The 23,146-nt window shown below is 48.4% G+C and overlaps 1 protein-coding gene across 1 annotated transcript in view; it reads left to right on the top strand.

The window, feature by feature from the left end:
- The first annotated feature begins 5,200 nt into the window (after nucleotides 1–5,200).
- The window catches only part of Stum (stum, mechanosensory transduction mediator homolog), a 55,024-nt gene continuing 37,078 nt past the window's right edge, over nucleotides 5,201–23,146 (top strand). The window contains exon 1 of the mRNA XM_006250416.5: nucleotides 5,201–5,602. Coding sequence (XP_006250478.1) covers nucleotides 5,401–5,602 — 202 coding nt within the window. The 5' untranslated portion in view covers nucleotides 5,201–5,400. The remainder of the gene's footprint in view (nucleotides 5,603–23,146) is intronic.

Genomic DNA, 23,146 nt, shown 5'->3' with positions numbered 1-23,146 from the left:
AAAGGGTTAGTAAAGGTGGTTATGGTAGTAGGCCCATTAGCTGAACATTTTCTAGGGCCCAGTACAGTGTTAGGCTTCTATGAAGCTCTCCAGTTGGAAACATAGATACTAAATCTCTGAAAGTCTAAGCTTGGGCCCAAGGTTATAACGCTGGTGAGTGGCAGAGGTGGGTCCTGCCTGGAATGCCAGCACCAAGCCTGGGTTTTGATCTGTCCTTCTGCAGACAGAATCCATTCTGTCCTCAGTCTTAGGTCTCATGTGCCCTCTGCAAGTTCAGGATATAGTCACAGTTGGGACTAGTCATGGCTAGGGTTCCCAAGAATGTCCCAATTGTCCTGAGAGGTGTTAAGGGTTCTGGGAACAGGGCAGAAAGGGCTGCCTGCTCCTTAGAATTCTGGCTCCCTTTGCTGTATAGCAGCACCCCTCCCCCACCTTGCCAAGCCTCGGAGGTACTAACATACGTGCCGGGTGGTTAAGAGAGAAACAAATCAACCTACGCCAGGAACTAGATGCTGAGAGAGACCAGTCTGTGGTGCCTGCCAGAATAACAGAGCTTCGTGTCCCCATGTGTCATCACAGGAAGCAGGGGACCACGCAACCCGTGCCAGAGCAGCTGGGGCCAATGTGCTGCCTCGTGAGGCAGGAGAAGGCTGGGGGCGCTGTGCTGGCCAGCTCAAAGCTACTCTGGTCAGGGATGCTGGCTAGGGGCTGAGGGACCAGGCCTCCCAGAGGGCTGCAGGGACAGACCTGACTGAAGCTCACTAATGCACTAGTCTCTGCTGAGCCATCCTTGGTGCCTTGTGGGTGCTGCCCAGCACCTGTTGTCTCAGCTGTTTTTGTTGTTGTTGTTTTGTTTGTCTTATTCTTTGTGTCTCAGTCAGGGTCTCAGATATCCCAGGCAGGCCTTGAACGTTCAGAGAACTATCAGAGAAGATAGTCTTGAACTCCTGATCCTCTTCCCTCAACCTCCCAAGTGCTGGGGTTATGGGTATGTGCTATCGTGCTGGGTTTATGTGGTACTGGGGTCAAATCTGAGGCTTTATGAGTGCTAAGCAGCACCAAGCGGACTATGGTCTCAGCTCTTCCTTGCTTGTTTTGTAGGATATTGTTTGTGCCACTGTTGTCTGATTGTGCATGATTCGCTGTCTACTGGATTTAGAATCTTCCCCAGTGCCCATGTGCCAAAGGCTTGGTCCCTACCTTGGCACCATGGGGCAGTAGTGGCACCTTTAAGAGGAAGACACTCGTAGGAGTTGTTAGGTTATCAGTGGTTATGTTGTCAAAGAGGACTATGGGACTTTATCCTCTCTGTTCTCTTTAACCAATGTGCCCCACCACATGCTCCCACCATGAGGTGAAATCTAAGGGCCAATAGATCATGGACTGGACCCTCTGAAACCATGGGCCAAAATAATTCTGTTTACAAACGTAGTACCTCAGGTGTTTAGTTACAGTGATAGAAAACTGACCAACACACCGCTCTTGTTGTATGGAAAAGATGACCTCCAAGGTCAAAGGTAAGCACTTCCTATCTTTATTGTCACTTCCTACTGCCCATCCTGCCTCCATTTCCCCAGCTGTCCTCAGTTTGGAGAGTCAGTTCTGGGATTCCCACTTCTGAGAAGAAATCAGTGAATTGTGGGGTGTCAGGGTGTGGTTAGCACTTGGACAATTGCTTGGGATGTACCAGCTTCTGCCAGCCATGGATTGTAGAGTTAGGACTATGGAAGCCAGGCTTAATCTTAACAATGCTCAGATGAGAGGGATAGGGATGGTTGGCGTCTCTGTCTCTGTGAAGTGTCCTTGTTCCATCTGTACTTGGTGCTTTGGTGAGGTGGGGGTGGGGGTGGGGCGGAGAGCCTGACCTTCAGTTTCCAGGGTATACTCATCATCTGTGTTTCCTAGTAACCCCTCTTCACAATGCCCACTCTGGTCAGGTCACTGAAGCCTGCAGCCCACTTCTGTTACTGTCAAAAATGGCCCCACATCACAGGGGATTTCCAGACCAGTTCAGAGACTGACATCTCCCAGAAAGTCCAGTTCTATCTGTGCACACGTGATAGGGAAGAGATCTTGGAAGTGCATAGAGAGAAATTGGTTATGCAAGATCTACAAGATGGACGTTCTCACCAGTGGTGGAGTTAGAATTCTGCAGGCTCCTTGTCCATCTCAAAGACTGCTTCCTCGGAAGGTACTGGGATCTTGATCCTCAGACTTCGGGGCATAGAAGGATGGCAGATGGTTACATGGTCATGGCAGGGCTAGACGAACTGTTTTCTCCCGCTGCCAACCAAATTGACTTATTGTTCAGGTTTTTGGTGGTAATTACAGAGACCCTCAGACTTAATCACCACCAGGTCTAATCAAGAGACTTGGTCTTAAGGATGCTTGAGGATTGATTACAGCTTAATAGATTTATTAGGAGCTAAGTGGGCCACAGAGTAATTGGCTGAGTGAGGCTGGCTTGTTATAGAAAAGGAGCAGAAGCTAAAAGCTGGAGAGAAAATGGGTCAGGGTGTGGCAAGGAGAGACTCCAAGAAGAGTGGGAAAGAGGGCTGGGGCAGGCAGAGAGAAATGAGCCAGGGGAGCTGTGTGGGCCTAAGGAAAAAGCCTCAGGGTAATCCAGCGACTCTCAGGAGCTAAATAGGGTAAGCTGCTTCATGATCCTCTCACCATGCCTTCTCTCAGACATGATAGATAGCAGTTGTCTTTTCTTAAACTGTAAGTCAAAACATGACCTTCATCCCAAAGTTGCTTTTTGTCAGGCATTTGATCACAGCAAACAGAAAAGAGCAATGTGCACTCAAATACAGCAGCTCCCGTCTGTCTGTTGATTCTGCCCAATTAGCATCTGGGAGCCGTCTCTCCCATTCTCTGTGCTTATAGGTCAGGAAGAGTCCTTCCCATCTAACCTCAGTCCTTGTGAGCATGTGACCTGATCCTCTCCAGCCATCCTCCTAACTTGACTAAGAGGTCTGCCCAGCTGACATACTCACACTGTTGGTTTTAAAGCCTGGGTCCTCCTTCTTCCATTAAGAGGAGGGCTGCTCTGTATTTAAGTCTGCTAGATTGTTGCTTGAGTGTGCAACATAGTGGTGCAGAAAGATACTGTGTAACTTTCCGAGAAGTGAGGGTTGTACTTCTTTTGGTTCTGCAGTCTCTAGCCTCAGGACAACTCCTCTCAGCAAGTTCTCTCTTAGAAACTGGCAGCCATATTTTATTGTAAAATGTCCAGGTCACGTGGACAATGGAGGTGGCAATAAGGACCACTCCTGGGCATCCAGCATTCAAGTTCTCTCACTGATGCCAGTGACCTGAGAATATTTTTAGAAGTGGATCTTGTGGTCTCCACAGTCCCAGCCACCAGTCATTTGTGTTTTCCAGCTGTAGGTCTGCACACAACGGAAGGGAGAAAAGCTGCCTCTCGTATGTTCTCACCGTAGAGTATGATCATCCAAAAAAAAAAAAAAAAAAAAAAAACCATGTCCAGCTGATCAATCTGAGGTTCACTTGTTACATCGTAGGTATAAATAGAACACCTCTGATGCCCTGTGCCCACTTAAAATGTCAGCGATTCCCAGACAGCAGAATAAAGTCCCAATTCCTCTGCCCTCCAGCACGAGCCAGCTTCCTGCCCACCTTAGCAGCTCCAGGCCCAGCTCTACTGTAGGTCTGGATTTTCCCTGCTATCATAGGCTTCTGTGTGTGGGCAACCACAATGGCTCTGCCTGGGTGTGACAAAGACAGCCAAAGGAAACTGGGGAAATAGAAATCGATTTCCTTCTCTGGGTTCATTTTCCTCAGAAACTAATAAAGATAGAGGGATCCCAAAAGAGGTCCAGAAATTCTGGAAAGGGGTGTTCATAGGATGGAGGTTTGTTTCTGGATCTTTATATGAAATGGCATTTATACACATGGGTTTTGGATTGGGATCACTGACTTCACATCATTGTGGATGACATTGTGCTTTAAAGAAATGTGGAATGCTTTGTACAGTTAAGTGGAGCATCAAATGGGGTTAAGAGTTTGGGATGCTGACCAACAGAGGATGCTGTGAAAAATGTTTAAAATAAAACACGCCTACAAGTAGTTTCCTTTGGTCATAAAATCTTGACCTGTGTCACTTTCTGGGAGAAGCCTTAGTGACTGATGGCTCCTCTACAGTTGGCTGTGTAGGAAGGTACGAGTCACAGCATGTCTGCCATATTTGTCACTGGCTCTGTGGTACTATCATTGTAATGACTACAATACTGTGGCTTACTTTTAGACTTAAATATTTATCTACTTAGAAGTGTGGTCTTGCTCAGGCTGGTCTTGAACTTGCTAGGAAGAAAGCCTCCTACCTCCACCTCTCGAGGGCTGGGACTGCAGCCACGAAGCACCATGTTCAGCTAGAGGAGGTTACTTTCATTGGCTCACTTTTTCTTCAAGGAGTAGATGAAGGGTCTTTTTGCGAAGACGGAATTAGGCAGTTGGCTTGGACTCTTGCCAAGCCTAGTCCCTTATTCCCACTGGTGCATCGTCAACACCAGGGGGCGCTGTGGGCTCACCGCATCTTCACCAGGTAGTTCTAACCGGCCCAGATGTCCCAGAGCACTGGTCAGGGCATGGTTCCCACTACACGCTCCCTCAAGCCGGAGCATTCCTTTCCGTTCTTCGTTTCTATGTGTGTGAACTTCTCCGTGAGACTGTGTGTGTGTGTGTGTGTGTGTGTGTGTGTGTGTGTGTGTGTGTGTGTGTGGGCGCGTGAAGGGAACATCTCTTGCAGACATGCATGGGTTTTTATAAAACTGTAAGCTACATTTCTCGCTTCCAGTTCTATCAGCATCTGTGACTCGAAACACGTTGCTTTTTCTCCGTGACTCGAAACGCTGAGTGTTTCTAGGTTTCAGGCTCCACGCGCGTCCCTAGCCCCTACCTCCCTTGCATTAAATGCACACTCCAGAAGAGAGACTCAACCTTGAGGCTTTTCCAACTGGATCAGCCTCGTGCACGCCCAGCTCTTGAGGACCTTGGGTGAGGTTCTCAGTTCACCTGTGCAAGGAGGGTGAGGCGTGTCCATCCCTCTAGGTACCTCGACCACCAGCATCCTTGCGCTTTCTTCCCTCGCCGGGGTCTCCATTGCTGGCTTTGCAGAGAGGTGTGGAGGGGGCGGGGAAGGGGCCCGGAGGGGAGGGGCGAGGGAGCGCTGTCACAAAGTGTCACGCTGCCCCTCCCGCCCTCCGCCCGGAGTGGGGGCGTGGAGCGCGGGAGGGCGGGCTTCTCCGCCAGCCTCACAGCACCCGGAGCGCACTGGCCTCCTGAGAAGGGCGCATTGCGCGCAGCCCGGAGCCCGCAGCCGGCCGTCGTCTGCCCTGGTGCCCTGGGCGGCTGCCGGGTTCCTGGAGAGCGCGTCCAGCCATGGAGCCTTTGCACAAAGACGCTGAGACTGCGGCGGCGGCGGCGGCGGTGGCAGCGGCAGATCCCCGGGGGGCATCGTCGTCCAGTGGGGTGGTCGTGCAGGTTCGCGAGAAGAAGGGACCCCTGCGTGCCGCCATCCCCTACATGCCCTTCCCGGTGGCTGTCATCTGTCTTTTCCTCAACACTTTCGTGCCGGGATTGGGTAAGAAGTGTGTGTGTGTTGGGCGAGGGGGGGTGAGGGGGACGACCCTTGTGACCCCTTTAACCTCTGCGGTCACTGTGACCTGGGCTGCCTGAAGAGCGGGCAGAGCAGAGGTAGGCGCTGGCTTGAGACCCGTGGATGTGCCCACCAGCTTCAGGCTGTGCTCCCACGGTTGTTCTCTAGCAGGTGGCTGAAGCCTGTGGAGTGGGCATCCTAGAGGAGAGGTACCACGCTGGAGGTCTCCGACCCACAAGCGAGGTGGCCAGGCACAGAAGAGCTATAAACTTAACAGAGAATCTTGGGGCCCCTAGCAGAGACCCGACGGCTCCAGGCTAGGCTACCGTCCAGGAGAGTGGAATCTTGGCCCTTCTTCCCCATCAAGCAGGTCTTTCTGTGATCCCATTACTTCGGGAGCAGAAGAGCCAGAGCAGGAAGAACTTATGGCCGTGATGGGTTGACCAGGCTCCAGGGAGTCTGAGAACTCAGTTGAGCTGGGGGAAGGGCAACACACAGTTCCAGGAGACACGCTGCACCAGGTCACGCTTTCACACTGTGCAGGGCCTGTGGAGGTGACAGTTTTTTAGCCAGAGTCTCTTTTCTTGGTGCCTGCATTTCTCTCTGACACCCCGCAGTACACTAAGGGAAGAGGGTGATTTTATTACTCAGTTTGCACGCATGTGGATTTGGACTGTATGTGAGCCGGTAATAAAGTGAGCCGTGCACCTCAATAAGTCTGTATTAGGCTCTGGCTGCCCGGACACACCCCAGTGCCATTGCTGTCCCCAAATAGTGCCTAAGGGTGAGTAGAATTAGGGAATGAGAGCTTTCTTGATCGCCTCTCTCCAGCCCCCATCTCTGCCTGCACGTCCCTCCCCCACTTCCAACTTGATCTCAAGTGGACCCTGCACACCAAGGAGGCGTCCCCCTCAGCAGCGTGCAGGGCTGCAGAAACATGCGTCCCGTGTGTTCTTCAGAGAGCCTGCCGCTGCCAGCCAGCTAGTTGCCTGTGCATGGTTGCAATGTTCCCAAAAGCAGAGGTCAGCGAGAAGTGGCCTTTCGTTTAACTCTGGCCTTTCTCATGACCTTGCTCAGCAGGGACCTCTTCTGTGGTGATTTTGAAGGCCACACCCACTAAAACCGGACCTGTTGGTTTTGCCTGGACTCCTAAGTCCTGGAGGGATGCTGTGGCTAGGAGTCCCATCTGAGTGAAAAGTCAGAGCCTTTAATTGGGCTTCTCCCCTGAGTGATGAATCTAGCAGACTGCCTCACAGTTCCAGTCATCAGGCCAACTCCATAAACTACTGCAGGGAGGCAAGCTGGTGTTAATGTCCATGCGTCAGCAATGTCCACCTCCAGAGTAAAGCCAGACCACCTGTCCGTCTCCCTGAGGATACCAATGGTGCATGCTGTTAGAATTTTAAGCGTTGAACTAACAACATCCTAATATAGACTTTGAGAAAACAAAGAATCAGGTGGGTAGGGGTGCACTACGGTGCTGCTGGAGAGGGAAGTGCGCTTGTGGGAAACCAGCCCAAGGAAGTAATCAGGGCCACCTGCTCCTGATTGCACCAGTGCGTGTCCTCAGTGTGAAGCACTTTCTACCCTAAGCCTGCTGCCGAGATAGCCTCCACTCTACTTGCCTCTAAAACTTTACCTCATGGTTTAGCTTTCCCTCCTTCACAGTTCCGTTCGTAGATCAGAATCCTGTAGGATTCTTTACTTCTAAAGTACATGTGTGCGCACGCGCACACACACACAGACACACACACACACACACACACACACACACACAAACACTTCTAAGCAACTTGGATAGAAAGAAATAAACTACCCAAGAAATAGAGAAATGTGAAATGTGGAAAAGTATGTTTTCAGCCCAGGCATTGGTGAAGGCTTTGGTACTTACCCACAAGGAATGGAAGATCTCAGGCCCTTGGTAGGTTGGGCTTCTTGTCTGTAAGTCTGCGATGCTTGGTTCTTCAGGAGACTGGGCTGATTGAATGTGAGCTGTCAAAAAGCACAAGGCTGGTCACAGAAAACATGCTACAAATGGATCCACTCGTCCTGTTCTCTGTCTCTGTCTCTATCTCTCTCTGTCTTTCTGTCTCTGTCTCTGTCTCTGTCTCTCTGTCTCTGTCTCTCTGTCTTTCTGTCTCTGTGTGTGTGTGTGTTGTGTGTGTGTGTGTGTGTGTGTGTGTGTGCGCGCGCACGTGTTCCGTACTTCTCTTTTCTTTTTCAGATAAAGGTCTTGTCGTGCATTTCTGGCTGTCCTGGTACTTGCTAGAGAGCCTAGGCGGGCCACAAACTCAAAGCAGTCCTCCTGCCTCGGCCTTCCATGTGCTGGAATTGTAAGCCGCCACACTCTGCTTTGTCCGTTTGTCTTGTGTCTGGGGTGAGGTAGCTGGCGCCCTGGCAGCTCTGTTTCTGAGTGCTCCTCATTTCTCTGCTTCTCTCTGCACCACAGACCTTGGAAGCATTTTTTTTTTTCCTTGCTGCCTCTACTGCCCTGGCTAGGGAGTGGTTTGGATGGCTTCAGCTCCTGGAAGTCCTCCTCTTGGCCCAGGTCTGCATCTGCTAATCCTTCTGGCTTGCTCAAAGCTCGAGAGCCATCTGATTATTCAGACCGATTCTTCTACTCTTTGATGAAATGCTGCTTCTTCTAATCCATCTACCCATTCACTGGGCCAAAGCCGGCATCACCATATGCCAGGTGCTGGGAATGTGCGGATGAATTAAGCAGCCAAGACCAGAGCCTGTGCAGGAGAATAATATAAACTCTGAGTTTGCTCAGTGTTAGGAGGGAAGCAGGCACAGAGAGTTTTAGCAGTAGGTAATTCTTCTGGTGGGGGTTGTTAGAGGACACTTTCAAGAGAAGTAGTTGGAAAATTCATCCCGTGGCCTCATGCATTCCTCCCCCTCCCTACAGCAGCCACTCTTTAGAGACTGCTCAGAACACTGACACAAAGATTCTTTCTTTCTGCTGGAAATCCCCTTCCTTGCAAGTTCTTTCCTTTTCTCTTTTCTTTCTTTTTTTATTTTTTCTTTTATTTCTTGCAACAAAATGGGAGCCGGCACTGACTGAATGAAAACTATCCACTACCCCGTGTTGCTGGTGTCTCAGGACCATTATCAGTCTGGGAGACCTGCCTTGGAGACGCCACATCCTGTAAACCCTCCAGGCCTCTCTCCATCCATGTGGTGTGTCTTAGTCAGACTTTGTATTCCTGCACAAAACATCAGGACCAAGAAGCAAGTTGGGGAGGAAAGGGTTTATTCAGCTCACACTTCCACACTGCTGTTCATCACCAAAGGAAGTCAGGACAGGAACTCACACAGGGCAGGAACCTGCATCAGCTGATCCAGAGGCCGTGCTGCTTACTGGCTTGCTCCCCCTGACTTGCTCAGCTTGCTCTCTTATAGAACCTAAGACCACCAGCCCAGGGATGGCACCATCCATAATTGGTCCTCCCACCCTTGATCACTAACGGAGAAAATGCCTTACAGCTGGGTCTCATGGAAGCATTTCCTCAAGGGAGGCTCCTTGCTCTGTGATGACTCCAGCTTATGTCAAGTTGGCACACAAAACCAGCCAGTACATGGTGTTCCTTGGAGAATAAAATCTTGCCATAAGAAAGATGCTCCCTGCTTGGGGCGTGCCCGGGAAGGAGATATGACTTATAATCACTTCCCATTGTCCCAGTGAAAACGTCAATTAATTTATTGGTGATGGGATGGCGAGGAAAGGCAGTGTCATCCTAATTCAGGGACACTGCTGATAACGATGATTGTCAGGTCCTCCATGTTTCAAGGGTGTATATATGGAGGTCATATACATAAGCACACTCATATATTCCTAGATGAAATAAAAGTTAATTGTGTATCCTGAAATGGTCTGAAAACTTGTCTGCTGATGACATGTAAAGGCATCATTATGCTGCCATATTTAAAAATTATTACCTGCTGTGATTTGGTGAGATATGAATGTTGATGCCACAGAGGGACAGAGCAGGTGACAGGGAGGCCTTGTCCACTGGCCATTAACTACTCCTCCGGCCTAATGTTGGTCATTAATATACTGACCGTCACACAAACATCTACGCCTCCCTACCTCACTGCGCAGACGCAGACACTACAGTTCCTTCCAGCAGGAACACCTCAAGTGAGCTCAGGTTCCAGCTCTTTCCTTTAGCCCAAGGCTCCAATCGATGACCGTTCAGCCTCGACTCTGTAGCGTCTTCCGTACTGATGACTTTCTGGTACTTGTTTGAGAATTTATATGTGTTCATGTAAAGAAATTGCAAGCCCCTCGAGAACAGCAGCTACTTAACATTTTCTCGTTGAACTCAGATGCTGTGGATGAACAGGCCCTGACAACATTATGCTCCCAGAGCAGGCGTTAGGGAACATCTGGTCCAGCACCTTTATAGAATATACAAGTGAAAGGGGCCTGAGGTTTTGAGAACCAAGGGGACTTATTTCCTACTCGGACCTCTTAAGGGAGTTCCTTAAAGATGCTTCCTCAGCAGAGTCAGGAAGTACATGAAGGAAGAAGACCTTATTGGTGCTCAGAAATAAGGGGCTTTACTGAGACAGAGGAGGGAGACCCATCTCTCCCTTGGCACTGGGCTAGTGTTAAGCACTGCTAAAAATTTAAGCTCACAGTTGGCTTTAGTGATAAGGAAGCTGTCTGCTTGACAGCAGGAGAAGGAGCTGAAGGATTTCAGAGATCCTGGCTAGGGCATCAGAAGAAGGTCGTCAAGGCCGGGAGAAGGCAAGGGAAGGCAGTGAGCTGAGACTAAAGAAAATAAATACTACACAAGGCAGAGAAGAGAAATTGCAGGTTGTAGAAGTCTCAGAGAGTTGTAATGTCTTTTTTCCTTTATTTTAGTGTTTTTAAGATGTGATTTCTCTCTGTAGCCCTGAGTGTCCTGGAACTCACTCTGTAGACCAGGCTGGCCCTGAACTCAGAGATTCCCCTGCCTCTGCCTCTCTGTGCTGAGATTAAAGGTGTGTGTTGCCACCACCTGTTTTTGAGAGCTGTAAAGTCTTTATTGACAAAGGTCTTAGGGAACCCCCAAGTCAAGAGCTCTGACAATGGCTTGTGTTAAGGGCTAAATAACGCCAATTTCCAGGTCTAAAACAACAAAACTGTAGGATTATCAAGGGCTGGCTTCTAAATGCCCAGGTCTATATGGAAGCTGCAACATGTGCAGGGCTAAGGATCCTGGCCCTGGAGACCTGGATGAGACTTCCAATGGGAAGATGCTATCTGCGGCTGCCTGCTGAGTGGAGGGAGCACAGGGAGGGCAGCAATAAAAACTGCCTGTGAACACAGTTAAAGAACTTCTCATTGCCTACTTACAGTCTCTACCTGGAGTAGAGCAAAAGGAGCCCATCCATCTGGATGGTAGCACTACTAAGGCCAGTCAGCAAACGCAACCAAGAGATGAAGTTATTCAGCGGCCTGGAAGACAGCCAGGATTCGTTAGAGTAGGAGGGGTAGAGAGCCCCATTAAAGAGGGCTCTGAGGGGGGATATGAAACCACAACATTCCACATGGTAGAGATGATTACTGGGAAAGCACAAAAAATTAGGATTCTAATGGGAAAAATAATGCAAACGGGAGAAACACAGGGCAATTAGTTGGCTTATACCTGCGTAATAATTAGTGGTTTATACCTGCAAGCCCTCACTCGGGAGGCTGGTACAGGAGAATTCCAAATTTAAGGCTGAGGGCTGAGCTACATTAGTAAACAAGACTCTGTATAAAAACAGAAAGAAAGGGGGGGAGGGAGGGAGAGAGAGAGGAAGAGAGAGAGGAAGAGAGAGAGGGAGAGAGAGAGGAAGAGAGGGAAGAGAGAGAAGGAGAGAAGAAGAGAGAGGAAGAGAGAGAGGGAGAAAGAGGAAGAGAGGAAGAGAGGGAGAGAGAGGAAGAGAGGAAGAGAGGAAGAGAGGAAGAGATGAAGAGAGGAAGAGAGGGGGGAGAAAAGAAGAAAGAGGGAGAGAGAGAGGAAGAGAGAGGAAGAGAGAGAGAAAAGACAGTTGGTAACTGTAGTAATGCAGAAGCATTAAGATCCAAGTGTAGAGACACCTGCTCAGTTAGATCAGAAGTCCTTTGGCTACAGAAAGGAGGAAGATTTCAAACAATGGCTGGGAAAGACTTTGGGGGCTGCTGTCATGGGGGTGTGTCGTATAAGGCATGCTTCTCCTATCTGTGAGAAAAAAAAAGAAAGGCAGTCAGAAACTTCGTGAGAACAAACCATGCTTAGAGTCATGAGTGGCAGAGGCTAAAGCATGTCCCACCCACGGGTAGTGTAAGCGATAGGCTGTGAGAAGGGATCTTCTGAGGCGGTGTGGTAACATCCCCATGCAGTGCTACAGGGTATGAGCTCTTTGGGTCTAGAGTGGGAGTGTTGGCTTGGTTATAATGATGTAAATTCTGCCTTGTGGGGCCCACCTTCTAAAACCAACAGCTCCCTGCAGACCACACGTGAACTACCTGCAGAAACTTCCCACCTTTACAAGACGAGAAGAAAAACAGCCTAGAGAAGTCAGACAACACAAGAAAACAGGAAACACAAGAAAACACAAGAAAGATGCGGGAGGCTGAGGGGTGAGGGGTAGGGCGTCTAAAACCATAGTTCCCAATTCTTCATCTTGAATGAAAGCTGCAGTCTCGCCCCGTGCCACATGGCTTGTCCGCCTCTGGTATCTGGAGACTACCTCCTTCTCTGCCCATTGATACTGGGCTTGGCTTGTGATCTGCCTTGTCCAACTGCATATAAGCAGAAGTGATGATCTGTTCCGAACAGATCCCGTAAGAGGCGCTGTGAGGTTGTGTCCTCAGTCGCAGAGCCCGAGTCCCAGCACATTGGAAGTAGGGCATGCCTTGTGAGACCTCAGTTGGAACTAGAATGTTGTTAGTTTTCATTATTACAGTCCTGGAACATGTGTGGAAGCTGACTGGCAGGTAGTGGATAGGTCAGGGGTATCAGTGATGCCATTCTATATGGTGGGGAGCCAAGAGACGCTTTTTATAGGTGATAGGTTAGTAGTGGGTACCAGGGTGACCATTAGATAAATTGCACTTGTAGATGTTGGTGTGACAGAGCAATGGTGGGATGCTGGGATAAAGTCAGAACAAGAATAAAGGGAGACACGCCAAGCCGATTGTCGTGTCTCATAGCAGAAAGCCAGGAAACAGTCTGTAAGCGAAGAGGCAGGAACAGCAGTACGCACGCTCCTTGGAGATTAGGAAGATGAAGAACTGGCGTTATTTCTTCCCGTCTTCTGGTTCATCCCAGCAGCGTGAATACATGCAGAAATTGTGTCTCATCCTTCAAAGGCAGATCTTGATTATGCGTAGGCTGGGGCCGTTTTATAGTTCTGTACTCCCTTGTGTAGGAAACTCTCCGAAAGTGTTGCTGTCCACGTTTGTGGTCTCTGGTATGTTCTCCCTCTTTCTAAGGTTTTTTTGCACCTGTTATCTACCTAGCTGTCTCTCACTATTCTCCTCCAGGTTGCTGAGTCCAGGGGCCACTCCTGTGCTCCTCCTTCCTGGACCGCTGATCAGCCTTGGACTCTGCTTATTGCTCCTTGAAGTGTTTTCTTCATTTGGCTTCAGGTTCCCTTTCCCCATGGTTCCTTCGTTTCCTTTGCTCCGCTCTGCAACCTCTAGACGTGGGAGTTCCCTGGGGCCTCCATCTTGACTTTGATCTTCTCTCTTCTGCCCACACTTGCTGCCTTGGCTTTAAATCACAGCTCCATGATGATGACTTTCAAGCTCAGAGCCCTAGATCAGCCCCTGCCTCAAACCTGAGAGTCTCATATCCAACCCAGCCCCTCCCTCCCAAACCACAGGGCATCTCAGGCTTGGCCTTTGCAGAAACCAATGCCTGCTCTTCCCCCAAACCTTTCTAGTCCCTTTCTTCATTCCAGTGAATGTCCCAGGCTGGAAGCAGGGCTCACCCTTGCCCCATGCTCCCTCCCTCTCACCCATATCTGGAAGGTGCTCCTATCTGCTTTCAAACTCTATACCTGACAACTTCTTACTGCTCTCTAGCCTAAACCAAACTACTGTGATAGCTGCGTGTGTGTGAAAGCTGCATGTGTGTGTGTGAACAGTGCATGTTTGTGTATACATATGTGTGTGGATTATGTGGCTGTCTTTGTGTATGTATAGTCTGTGTGTGCACATATGTGTGTGTATTATGTGGGGGTGTTTTGTGTGTGTATAGTCTGTGTGTGCACATATGTGCCTATCATGTGAAGATGCTATGTGTGTGTAGTCTCTCTGTATGTACACGTATGTGTCTATTATGTGGGGAGTCTCTCTGTATGTACACGTATGTGTCTATTATGTGGGGATTCCATGTGTGTGTGTGTGTGTGTGTGTGTACAGTGTACACAGCATGCATGTGGGCATTAGAGAACGACCCAGGCATCAGTCCTCACCTTCTACTTTATTTGAAACAAGGTCTCTATTGTTTTTTCTGATGCACACACTAAGTAGACTTTGAGCTTTTGAAATTCTCCTTTCCTCACCTCTCATCTGCCCTTAGAGTCCTGGTTACAGAAGCTCTTGGTACTCCCACCATGCTCTTGGCTTTTACATGAACTCTGGGGATTTGAATTCAGGTTCTTGTTCTCACAGTAAGCGTTTTACCCATTAAACCATGTCTCTGGCCTGCTGGATTTTGTGAAAGGGTCTCACCCTGCGGTCCAGGCAGGCTTCCTGAGCCCCAGCACACAATTCTCTTTGACAGTTTCTTTAAAAAATATTTCTTTCATTCTATGTGTATGGGTGTCTTGCCTGTGTGTATGTCTGTGTACCAGACATGCAGTGTCTCTGGAAGCCAGAAGAGGGCGTCGGATCACCTGTGACTGGAGTTACAGATGGTTTTGAACCACTAAGTAGATGCTGGGTTCAAACCAACGCTCTTAACTACTGAGTCATCTGTCCAGCATTTGATGGCTTCTTAATGGTCTTCTTGCCTTCATGGTTCACCCCTTATTGGTGTCTCTTGCAGTTTGTTCTCAACACATCAGCTAGATCAGTCTTTAGAAATGTGACTAAGTTAGATGATTTCATTCTTGTTTTCGAACTCTCAAAACAAGCAAGCAAGCAAACACACACACACACACACACACACACACACACACACACAATTTAACCAAACTAACCCTCCTCCCCCAAATAGCTCCTACAGCACTCAGTAAAATCTCAAATCTTGTTATAATTTGTATAACCTTAGGTCAGATTTTTCAGATTTTATAAGAATTTTATAGGACTTCAACAGTTTCTCGTACCTAAAGTCCAGAAGGTTAAAAAAAGATATAACTTAACAATATATTTCACGTCATATATAGCTAAAGTCCTATCACTTCAATATCTAGCCAACACTAAGTTACCAGTGAGACTTTAGTGTTCCTTTTGGTGTGCGATAAGCTTTCAAAAGCTGATAAAATCCAGCTTGTGTTTTACACCTGCAGAATTTCAAGTGGTTGTGTAAGCGGCGCTCATGTTTCTCTCTGAGATATGACTTGGAAGCTAACTGTAGCTAAGAGCGGATGCTGCCAGGGGTGTTTCAGTGACGAGGAGGCAGCCTGCCAAGCAAAGAAGCTGATGTGTGACTGCCTTTCCACAGACCTGTGCTATGCACCTACTATGTGACAGCTTTGCTCTCTGGAGCTTGAATCCCAAGGCACAGTAGATGGATTCCAGCACTCAGCAGCCAATTGTCACCCCGAGAAGGGAGGCCACTAGAATGGGGTGTGTGCTCTTAGGAGTGCAGACTGCACCCTAATTAGTCAGCTGCAGTGAGAGGATTCTTTTCCTGGGAAACTTGGAGACCTGGAGAATGAGCATCAGGGAGACTGGTGTTGCCTGTGCCTGCGATCCCAGTACTCGAGATTCAGAGACAGGAGGATCATGAGTGTGAGGCCAGCCTGGGCTGCATGGTGAGAGCCCTCTGAAGTCAAAATAAGAATAGAACAAAACAAAGGAAGAAGGGAAGAAAAGGAAGGAAGGGGAGGAAGCAACAAGCCCAGAACAACAGGGTGGGTACTGGACAAGATGCTTCCAATTCTCTGTCAGATTCACCCTGCCACAACGTGTCATGGACAGAGTGCGAACCAGAAGGCTTCAAACCCAAGTGTGGTCCCTCATGTGCTTCCCGGGTGGTAGGGACCTGTGAGCAGCTCACTTAGCCTCTTTGAGCTCTTCTGCCTACCTGGCCTCCCCACAGATGACCATGCTTTGTTAACAAGAAAGATAAGAAGGAAGGAAGGAAGAAAAGAAGGAAGGAAGGAGGAGTGAGGGAGGGAGGGAAGGAAGGGAGGAAGGAAGGAAGGAAGGAAGGAAGGAGGAAAGAAAGATGCTCAATGGTTAGAAATTCCATCATTCATTATATGGCAACATCAACTTTGTTCTTAAGGTCATTGAAGGGATCTTTCTCACACTGACACTGGAACTGGACATATCATGTTGCTATAAAATTATAAAAAAGCTGTCTTTTACCCCACACTAGATCCGGCATCGTAGTGCCCCAAGATATCTGTTGGATGTCTTCATCTCAGTCAGCAAAGCCTCTCACCCGCTTTGCTCTATCCCATATCACACTGCTGATGGCTTCTCTCTGAGTCTGGCGACAATCTCTCCACCCATCTAGTTCCCAAGGCAGGTTGCCACCATGCCAGACATACACATCCTAATTCCATGACAGCCTAGTATCTCTAGCCGCCACATGCTCTCTTAAACTTAAATCTCCACATGAAAGAACACACAACACAATAACTTCTGATAAGATATAATTGCCCATCTAGCTATACAAAGCCCTGTACACATCCATCCCTTAAGAATATTCATAACAACCTGTAAATGTGCAGAGAGGAATCTTAACATCTGCCTCCATGTTCTCGACACTGCTTCTCCTGCCTCCTCCAGTCTCTTCCTCTCTCTAAAACTTTTCTCCTGCCCATCCTTCCTCCTCGTCCAATGACAGGCCTCATTCTATCTTGTACCTGCCTTCACCTGTATGACATCCTACAATATCGTTCATCTGGCAATTATCCCTGCTCATCATCCATCGTCTTCCCTTGAATCTTGGGGAGCCAACACCTGGGAATCCCTTCTGGACATTTGTGCCATTCAGCTTCCTGCTATTTTAGCAGAGTACCTGAGATGATCGGCTTACAAAGGGAAAGGGTCTATTTTGGCTCATGGTCTTGGAGTTGTCAGTGCATGCTTTGGGACTGTGCTAAGGCAGCAACATCACGGCAGGAACACGTAGTGGAGTCAAGTTCTCCCCTGGAGAGAAAAGCTGCTCAAAAGAGAGAGAAAAAGAAGCCTCACTGTCCCCTCCAAGGGCATGCCCCCGTGCTGTAAAATCCTCTGACTAGGCTAATGGTTTCATGGTGAGGGCCTTCAGAGCAAGATGCAGACTACAGCAGTACCTGACCAGATAGGCTACATCCAATATGGCAGGGCAAGAGGAAGAGCCAAGAGTCTCCAAGATTTAGTTCAACACACCACGAAGAAGGCATCTATCTCTGTGATATTCCATATCCCAGGAATGGGTCCTGAGGCTAACTTTACAATCTGTCAAAAGGCCATGCAGACAGTCAAGTGGTGAATGAGGGGACACATATGTGTACACACAAACACTCACATGCACTCACACAAATACACATACACATACACACACACAAACACATGCACATACACACACACATGCACATGCACACACACTACCTCTGAAGCTTTGCCTATGGTTATTTTGCTATAAATTGGAAGTTCCTGCATATGTTTAAAACTCCTTGCTTGTACATCCTTGAGGCATGCATGGTGGTGGCTTGGTGTTTTGAAATTATCAGTTGGGTCATGGTGGTGGCTTGGTGGCTTGAAGCTATCAGTTGGGGTTAGATGCGCCTTTGGCATGGAACCGTCTTTATGAGAACCGAACTTTAGTGCCACTGGGTAGATGGAGGTTCTTTTCTCAAATGGGATAGGGACAATATTTTCCCCATTAGAGGCTGAATGTAGGACTAATTATACACTTGTTTTTAAGAAGACACAAGATCAGGGTGACCTTGAACATGAATGGGTGGTAAATCAGGATGGTTCTTGAACATGAATGAGTGGGGCCCACAGCCAGGGTTCTCTCTTGAGCTGAGCACTTCGTTAATCTGGTTGACTGCGAAGTTTAACCTTGAAGCAAAAAGGAATTTGGTTTGCGTGGAAGACATTTGTCTGTGGAGAAATCGACACAGATCAAACGGTCCAACTTTTCTAAGACAATGGAACTGGAGGACCGTCTAACCTGTTCCACTTACAGATGAGGAAAGGGACTACCCTTTCTCCCCAGTGCTCATCTCTACTCCGCCACCCATCATCCCCATCCATCATCCCAGCCTCATGGTTTTTCTGGGGTGGTTCCTGGAGGGTCACTAGATATGTGTTAATTAAGGAGATGCTTGAGTGTAAGCCCTGTGGGCAATCACACAGCCATTGGACCAGCAGAGGATGGCTAAGCTGGAGCTGTCAGTACCTTCTTACCTCATTTTCATAAGAGACTTAGTGTGTCGATATAAATGCTTATATACATTAGTACACAATGCCACACAAGTCTTTGTTGAGAAGTCTCGAAGCTTTATGTGCCAAGAAGTTCCTCCTTCAGGTGCCCTTGCAGCAGAGCAATGCGTGGATCTTAGGTCTTGCTGCCCAGAACCAGGCATGGATGTGAGTGTCCCACCAGCTCAGACAGCAAAGCTACCTTAGTTAGCACCACAGCTTAGAGGCTAAGGGCCATTTGCTGGAAGGCTGTTGGCTTCTTTTTAAAAGAAGCATGTTCCCATGTGGGACCCTTTCTCAATAGGGGCAGGGTGATACAGTACCCCTAACACACTGAACACAGGAGTGAACATGGTAAGTAACAATGAACTCTCTCTGACCCTGCCCTTGGCCCTGGTCAGATGGATGGCATCTTGCAGAGTAAGTGACACCATGAGGTCAAGCTGGGGGCAGGAGAAGCAACAGTAGTAGGATTTCTGTGTTGCGGGTTAAGAGCATGTCTGCCCGAGTCTTAACTCAGGTCATTGTGTCCTCCATTCTGAAACCCTCCGTAACTCCTCATCATTCTCCAAACTAAGTTCATAATCCACACTAGACCTCAAAGGTCTAGATAGCCCCATCTGTTTTCTGCTTCTACCTCACTGTCTAGCCCTTATTTAGCCCCCAAGTCCATCTCAAGCAGCCTCCTCCAGAAAGTGACTTCACCATTCCAGCGAGGTCAACTCCTCTTTCCTCGGATGGGTTGGTCAATCCACTTGAGTTATTCTCTGCCTCAAACACTGGTTCTTTTGTGACCATCTTAACCCTCTCCTGTGAAATCATGTCACTGATATGTGCTTTACTAACCTTCTACTTCCTGTGACGCTTTCTGTTCTTCCAGTGAGTGAACGTTTGCATTCTTACTCTGTGGGGAGTAGAGTAGACCTACTATAGTTTAGAATAAGTGTCCCTCAGAGGTCTGAGGCTTCGTCCCCAGCCTGTGATAGTTTTAGGAGGTGGTGGAACCTTTAAGAAGTGGGTCTTAGTGGGGGGAAGTTAAGTGATGGGGCCTTAAAGGGGCATTCCCCTAAAGGCAATGTTGAGACCCCAGCCACTTCCCCCCTCTTTGCTTCCTGGCTGCCAAGGGGTAAACAACTCTATCCACCTCAGGCTTCCTCCACTTCAGGTGCTGTCTCATCTGCCACAGGCCCAAGAGCAACAGACAGAGCCAAACAACCATGGGCAGGAGCCCCTGAAACCATGAGCCAAAACAAACCTTCCTTCCTTTAGGTTCATTTTCTCAGGTATTTGGTTATGGTAGTGAAGAGCTGACAAAAACGGGGTCCTTGCTCTTTGAACCTAGCATGCCCTTATTCAAGAGGCACACATTTCCACCGTGTCTCTGTCTTCCTGGACTAAAGGGGAGTAGTTTAGCATTCTCAAGACCCCAAGTAGGGGGAGGGTGATGGAGGGAGAAGTGTGAGACTGCAACACTATCAAAAGAGGAGGAATGTGGAACTAAGGATCATGTGATCTGATCTGTGGGGGGCACATTGGAGGCCACTACCCATCATCGGCCATGTCCGTCGAAGTTGTGTTTCTAACCACCAATAAGTTTTCAGGAAGTGGAGGGGTTGATCAACCTTTTAAAAAATTACTATTACTACTATTGTGTGCATGTGCATTTTGTCTGCATGCATATGTGTATACCATGTGAGTGCGTGGTGCCAGCAAAGGCCAGAAGAGGACTCTGGGGTCCCTGGAAAGAAAGTTAGAGAGTATCATGAGCCGTCATGTGGGTGCTGGGAGTAACACCCGAGTCTTCCAGAAGAGCAATCAGTGTTCTTAACCATGAAGCAATCTTTCCAGTCCTGAGTGTGTCAGTCTTAATAAAGACAGGAAGCAGATGGTGGGAAGTGGTGTTGAGCTTGTGGGAAGTAGGGACCGGGCACTAATGTGTGTGAGACAATGGAACATCCCCAGGATCCTGAAAATGAGAGTGGCGATGCTTGCCCAACCCTGCAAGTACACCAAAGCTGCTAAACTAATGACAGATGAGTTTCATGGTGGAGGATAACTAACACTTCTTAAAGGCTAATGTCACCAAGTAATGTACAGGAGGACACCCTGTAGCTCCTGATGTGAACTCTGGTTTTGAGTAACCTGACTTTATTCATGAAAATACATCGGACAATTCAAACTGAGTCATAAAAATCATCATGAAAGCACTAAAGGAATTTAAAGACATGACAACAAGCCAAGTGAGGTGGCACACATGTGTAATCCCAGCTCTAAGGAGGCAGAACAGGAAAATGGCTGCAAGTTTGAGGCTAGTCTAGTCTACACAGTGACAGGAAAAAGTAGTCTTGGACTAGATCCTGTGGTGAGGCTAGCCTGGTCTACACAGTGATAGGCAAGTGTTACCTTGGACTAGATTCTGAGCTGGAGAAGAAAAGGATACCAGTACGGACCCTGAGAAAACTGACAAAACAGGACCACAGGCTGTACACTTGATAATCTATAATATTAAGCATCCTAAGTTCTATAATTGTGCTATAAATATTTAAGAGAGTGTCCCTGTTCTCTAGAAAATTATACCAATGTATGCAGGCATGAAGGGCCATGAAGTCAGCAACCTATTTACAAATAGTTAGGGGGGGGGGGCTGGAAATGTACCTTAGGTGATAGAACGTTTGCAGAGCCAGCTCTAGTACCCGACTTTGATCCTTAGCACCCCAAAATGTTGTCATGGGCATATGCCTGAAATGCAAGCACTCCGAAGGTGGAGGCCTCAGGATCAGGGGTTCGAGCTCATCCTCAGTTCTTCAGACTGTGCTTCCCCTCCCCCTGCCCCACGCAGGCAATAAAGGAAGGAAGGAAAAAAGAAAGGAAGAAAGGAAGGGAGGGAGGAAAGAAGGGAGGGAGGATGAGGACAAAGAAGCAAGAAAGGCCAGGTAAATACAGAGAAATGTTAGATATTGATAATCTGACAGAGTAGACAGTCAGTTATTGGTAGTTTTCCAAATCTGGAAAAATCCTTGAATTTTTTTCCCTGCCAGTTTGAACGTATTTTAAAACAAAAAGTTAAAGAAGTTATATAGCTAAAGTCTAGATATAGCCATGTTGTTCAGACAGAGAAATTGCACCTAAATCCCAAATACAGTTCCTACTCAATCACACCTTCTTTCTTAGCATCCTTGCGGCATGACACAGGTGACATTTGTCCAGGTCCCCAAAGGAGATCCTCCTGGGGTGCCTACCATTAAAATTCTAAGGACACATGACATTCAGAGTTGCCACTATCTGGGAGTCTGAGGTGGCCCTCCACCCATCAGCCTGTCGTGCTGGCAAGTTTCCCATCCTCAAAGGCAATGCACAAGGCCAGATTCCACTTGGTGGCCTGACAGGTCCTTTGGGACCAATCAAGACTCTGATGCTTCAGCCAGACCGGGACCAGATGTGGGTAGCACACCACCAGGATGGCTTTCTTTTCTTGGTTAATTTTCATCTCATGTGGAGTCCAGGAATGATTCGTGGGCCTCAGGGAGACCAGTTCAAACCAGCAGTCAGTGCCTGAGCCAGGCCAAGTCCTGGCATTGTGAGCCTTGGTCTTGGCTGCGTACAGGGGTAACTTGGGTTGAACACACAAAAGGAATGAGTCCAGGAATCACCCTCTGGCTGACTCAGAAGAGAAAGTAAACATGACCATCTTAGGGCCAAACTGCTACGCTTCTGGATTCTTCTACAGAAAGGTTGGCGGCCTCATGCCCTGAGCTCAGAGATTTGGTCTGGCTGAGGCCTGTGTGGTCCTGGCTTTGCTGCCCATGGCTAGCCTGAGACTTATAGGTCCTAAGGGTCTTTAGAGCTTTGGGATTGACTTGGACCAGAGGCTAAGGAGACAGAGCAGTGTTATGGGCTTGTCATGCATTGATACTGACTTGCTTAGGCCTATGGCTGGCTGGGCCACTGTTGTTTTAGAGCTCTGTGGTGGGTTCTGCTGAGGCCCAAGAGCCAAGTCTACCTTAGGTTAGGATGGAAGTCCTCTGGGGAGGTGTCTCCCTCAGGGAGGGAGAGGTGGGTGGTCCTACTCCCATGGGTTGTTTCTGGTTCCTTGGTTCAGTTTGTATGGGTCCTCTGGGGACTGCCACCAACTGTGAAGGGAAAAGATCATAGGAGAGTGAAGAGTCAGTATGTATAGAAACCAGAAATTCACTCTTCCAAGTTACCCGGTCTGCTTGCTGTTCTGACTTGGGGCATTCTGATATAGCATGTGGGTTCATCCAGTCTTTTTGAAACTTCTGTGTGTCTCCTCCAGCACGTGACCCAGGGCAGAGCCCCAAATAGAATTCCAGCATTCCAGCTGACGTGATGACCTGGGCAATGTGCCTTTGGGCCGAGGCCTGGCTTCCTGACCTCCTGTTCCAACTCTGCAGTAAATGTACTCTTACCACGATGGTGCCCACTGTTCCCACCCAGCCCCACTTTTTATCCATTTGATGTAGGTCATTAGCCCTGCTTTCTTGTTTGTGACGAGATAGTTAAGGAGATAAAATCAGGTGCAGAGGCACTGAGATTCGTGTCACCCTGTGGGAGCCAAGGTCCCCACTTCCACCTTTCTTATGCTTTAGGTTCTGAGTGCATGAGAAGTTCTGCCCTCACAGAGGTGGGGAGAGGACTAGGGAATGCGCTCCCCCTGCCTTCTCTGTCTCCTCGTCTATTTCTATCCTCCTATGACCTGCTCTGCACCTGAACTTTGTCCTCTGGGGCCTGTATCATACCACTCTTCAGCTCTGTGTCTTCTAAGGCAGGTTCTGGCAAGGTAGAGAAGAGGAGAGACGTTGGGGTTTGGGCTTTGTCTTAAGGTTTCTATTGCTCTAAAGAGACGCCATGACCAAAGCAATTCTTATAAAGGAGACATTTAATTAGGGCTGGCTCACAGTTTCAGAGGTCTAGTCCATTATCGTGGTGGGAAGAAGCATGGCGGCATTCGGGCA

Source organism: Rattus norvegicus, chromosome 13 (genome assembly GCF_036323735.1).
Source record: "Rattus norvegicus strain BN/NHsdMcwi chromosome 13, GRCr8, whole genome shotgun sequence".
In the NCBI taxonomy this organism is placed as follows: domain Eukaryota; kingdom Metazoa; phylum Chordata; class Mammalia; order Rodentia; family Muridae; genus Rattus; species Rattus norvegicus.
The sequence above is the reverse complement of the archived record's forward strand: the minus strand, read 5'-3'. Positions and strand labels throughout refer to the sequence as shown.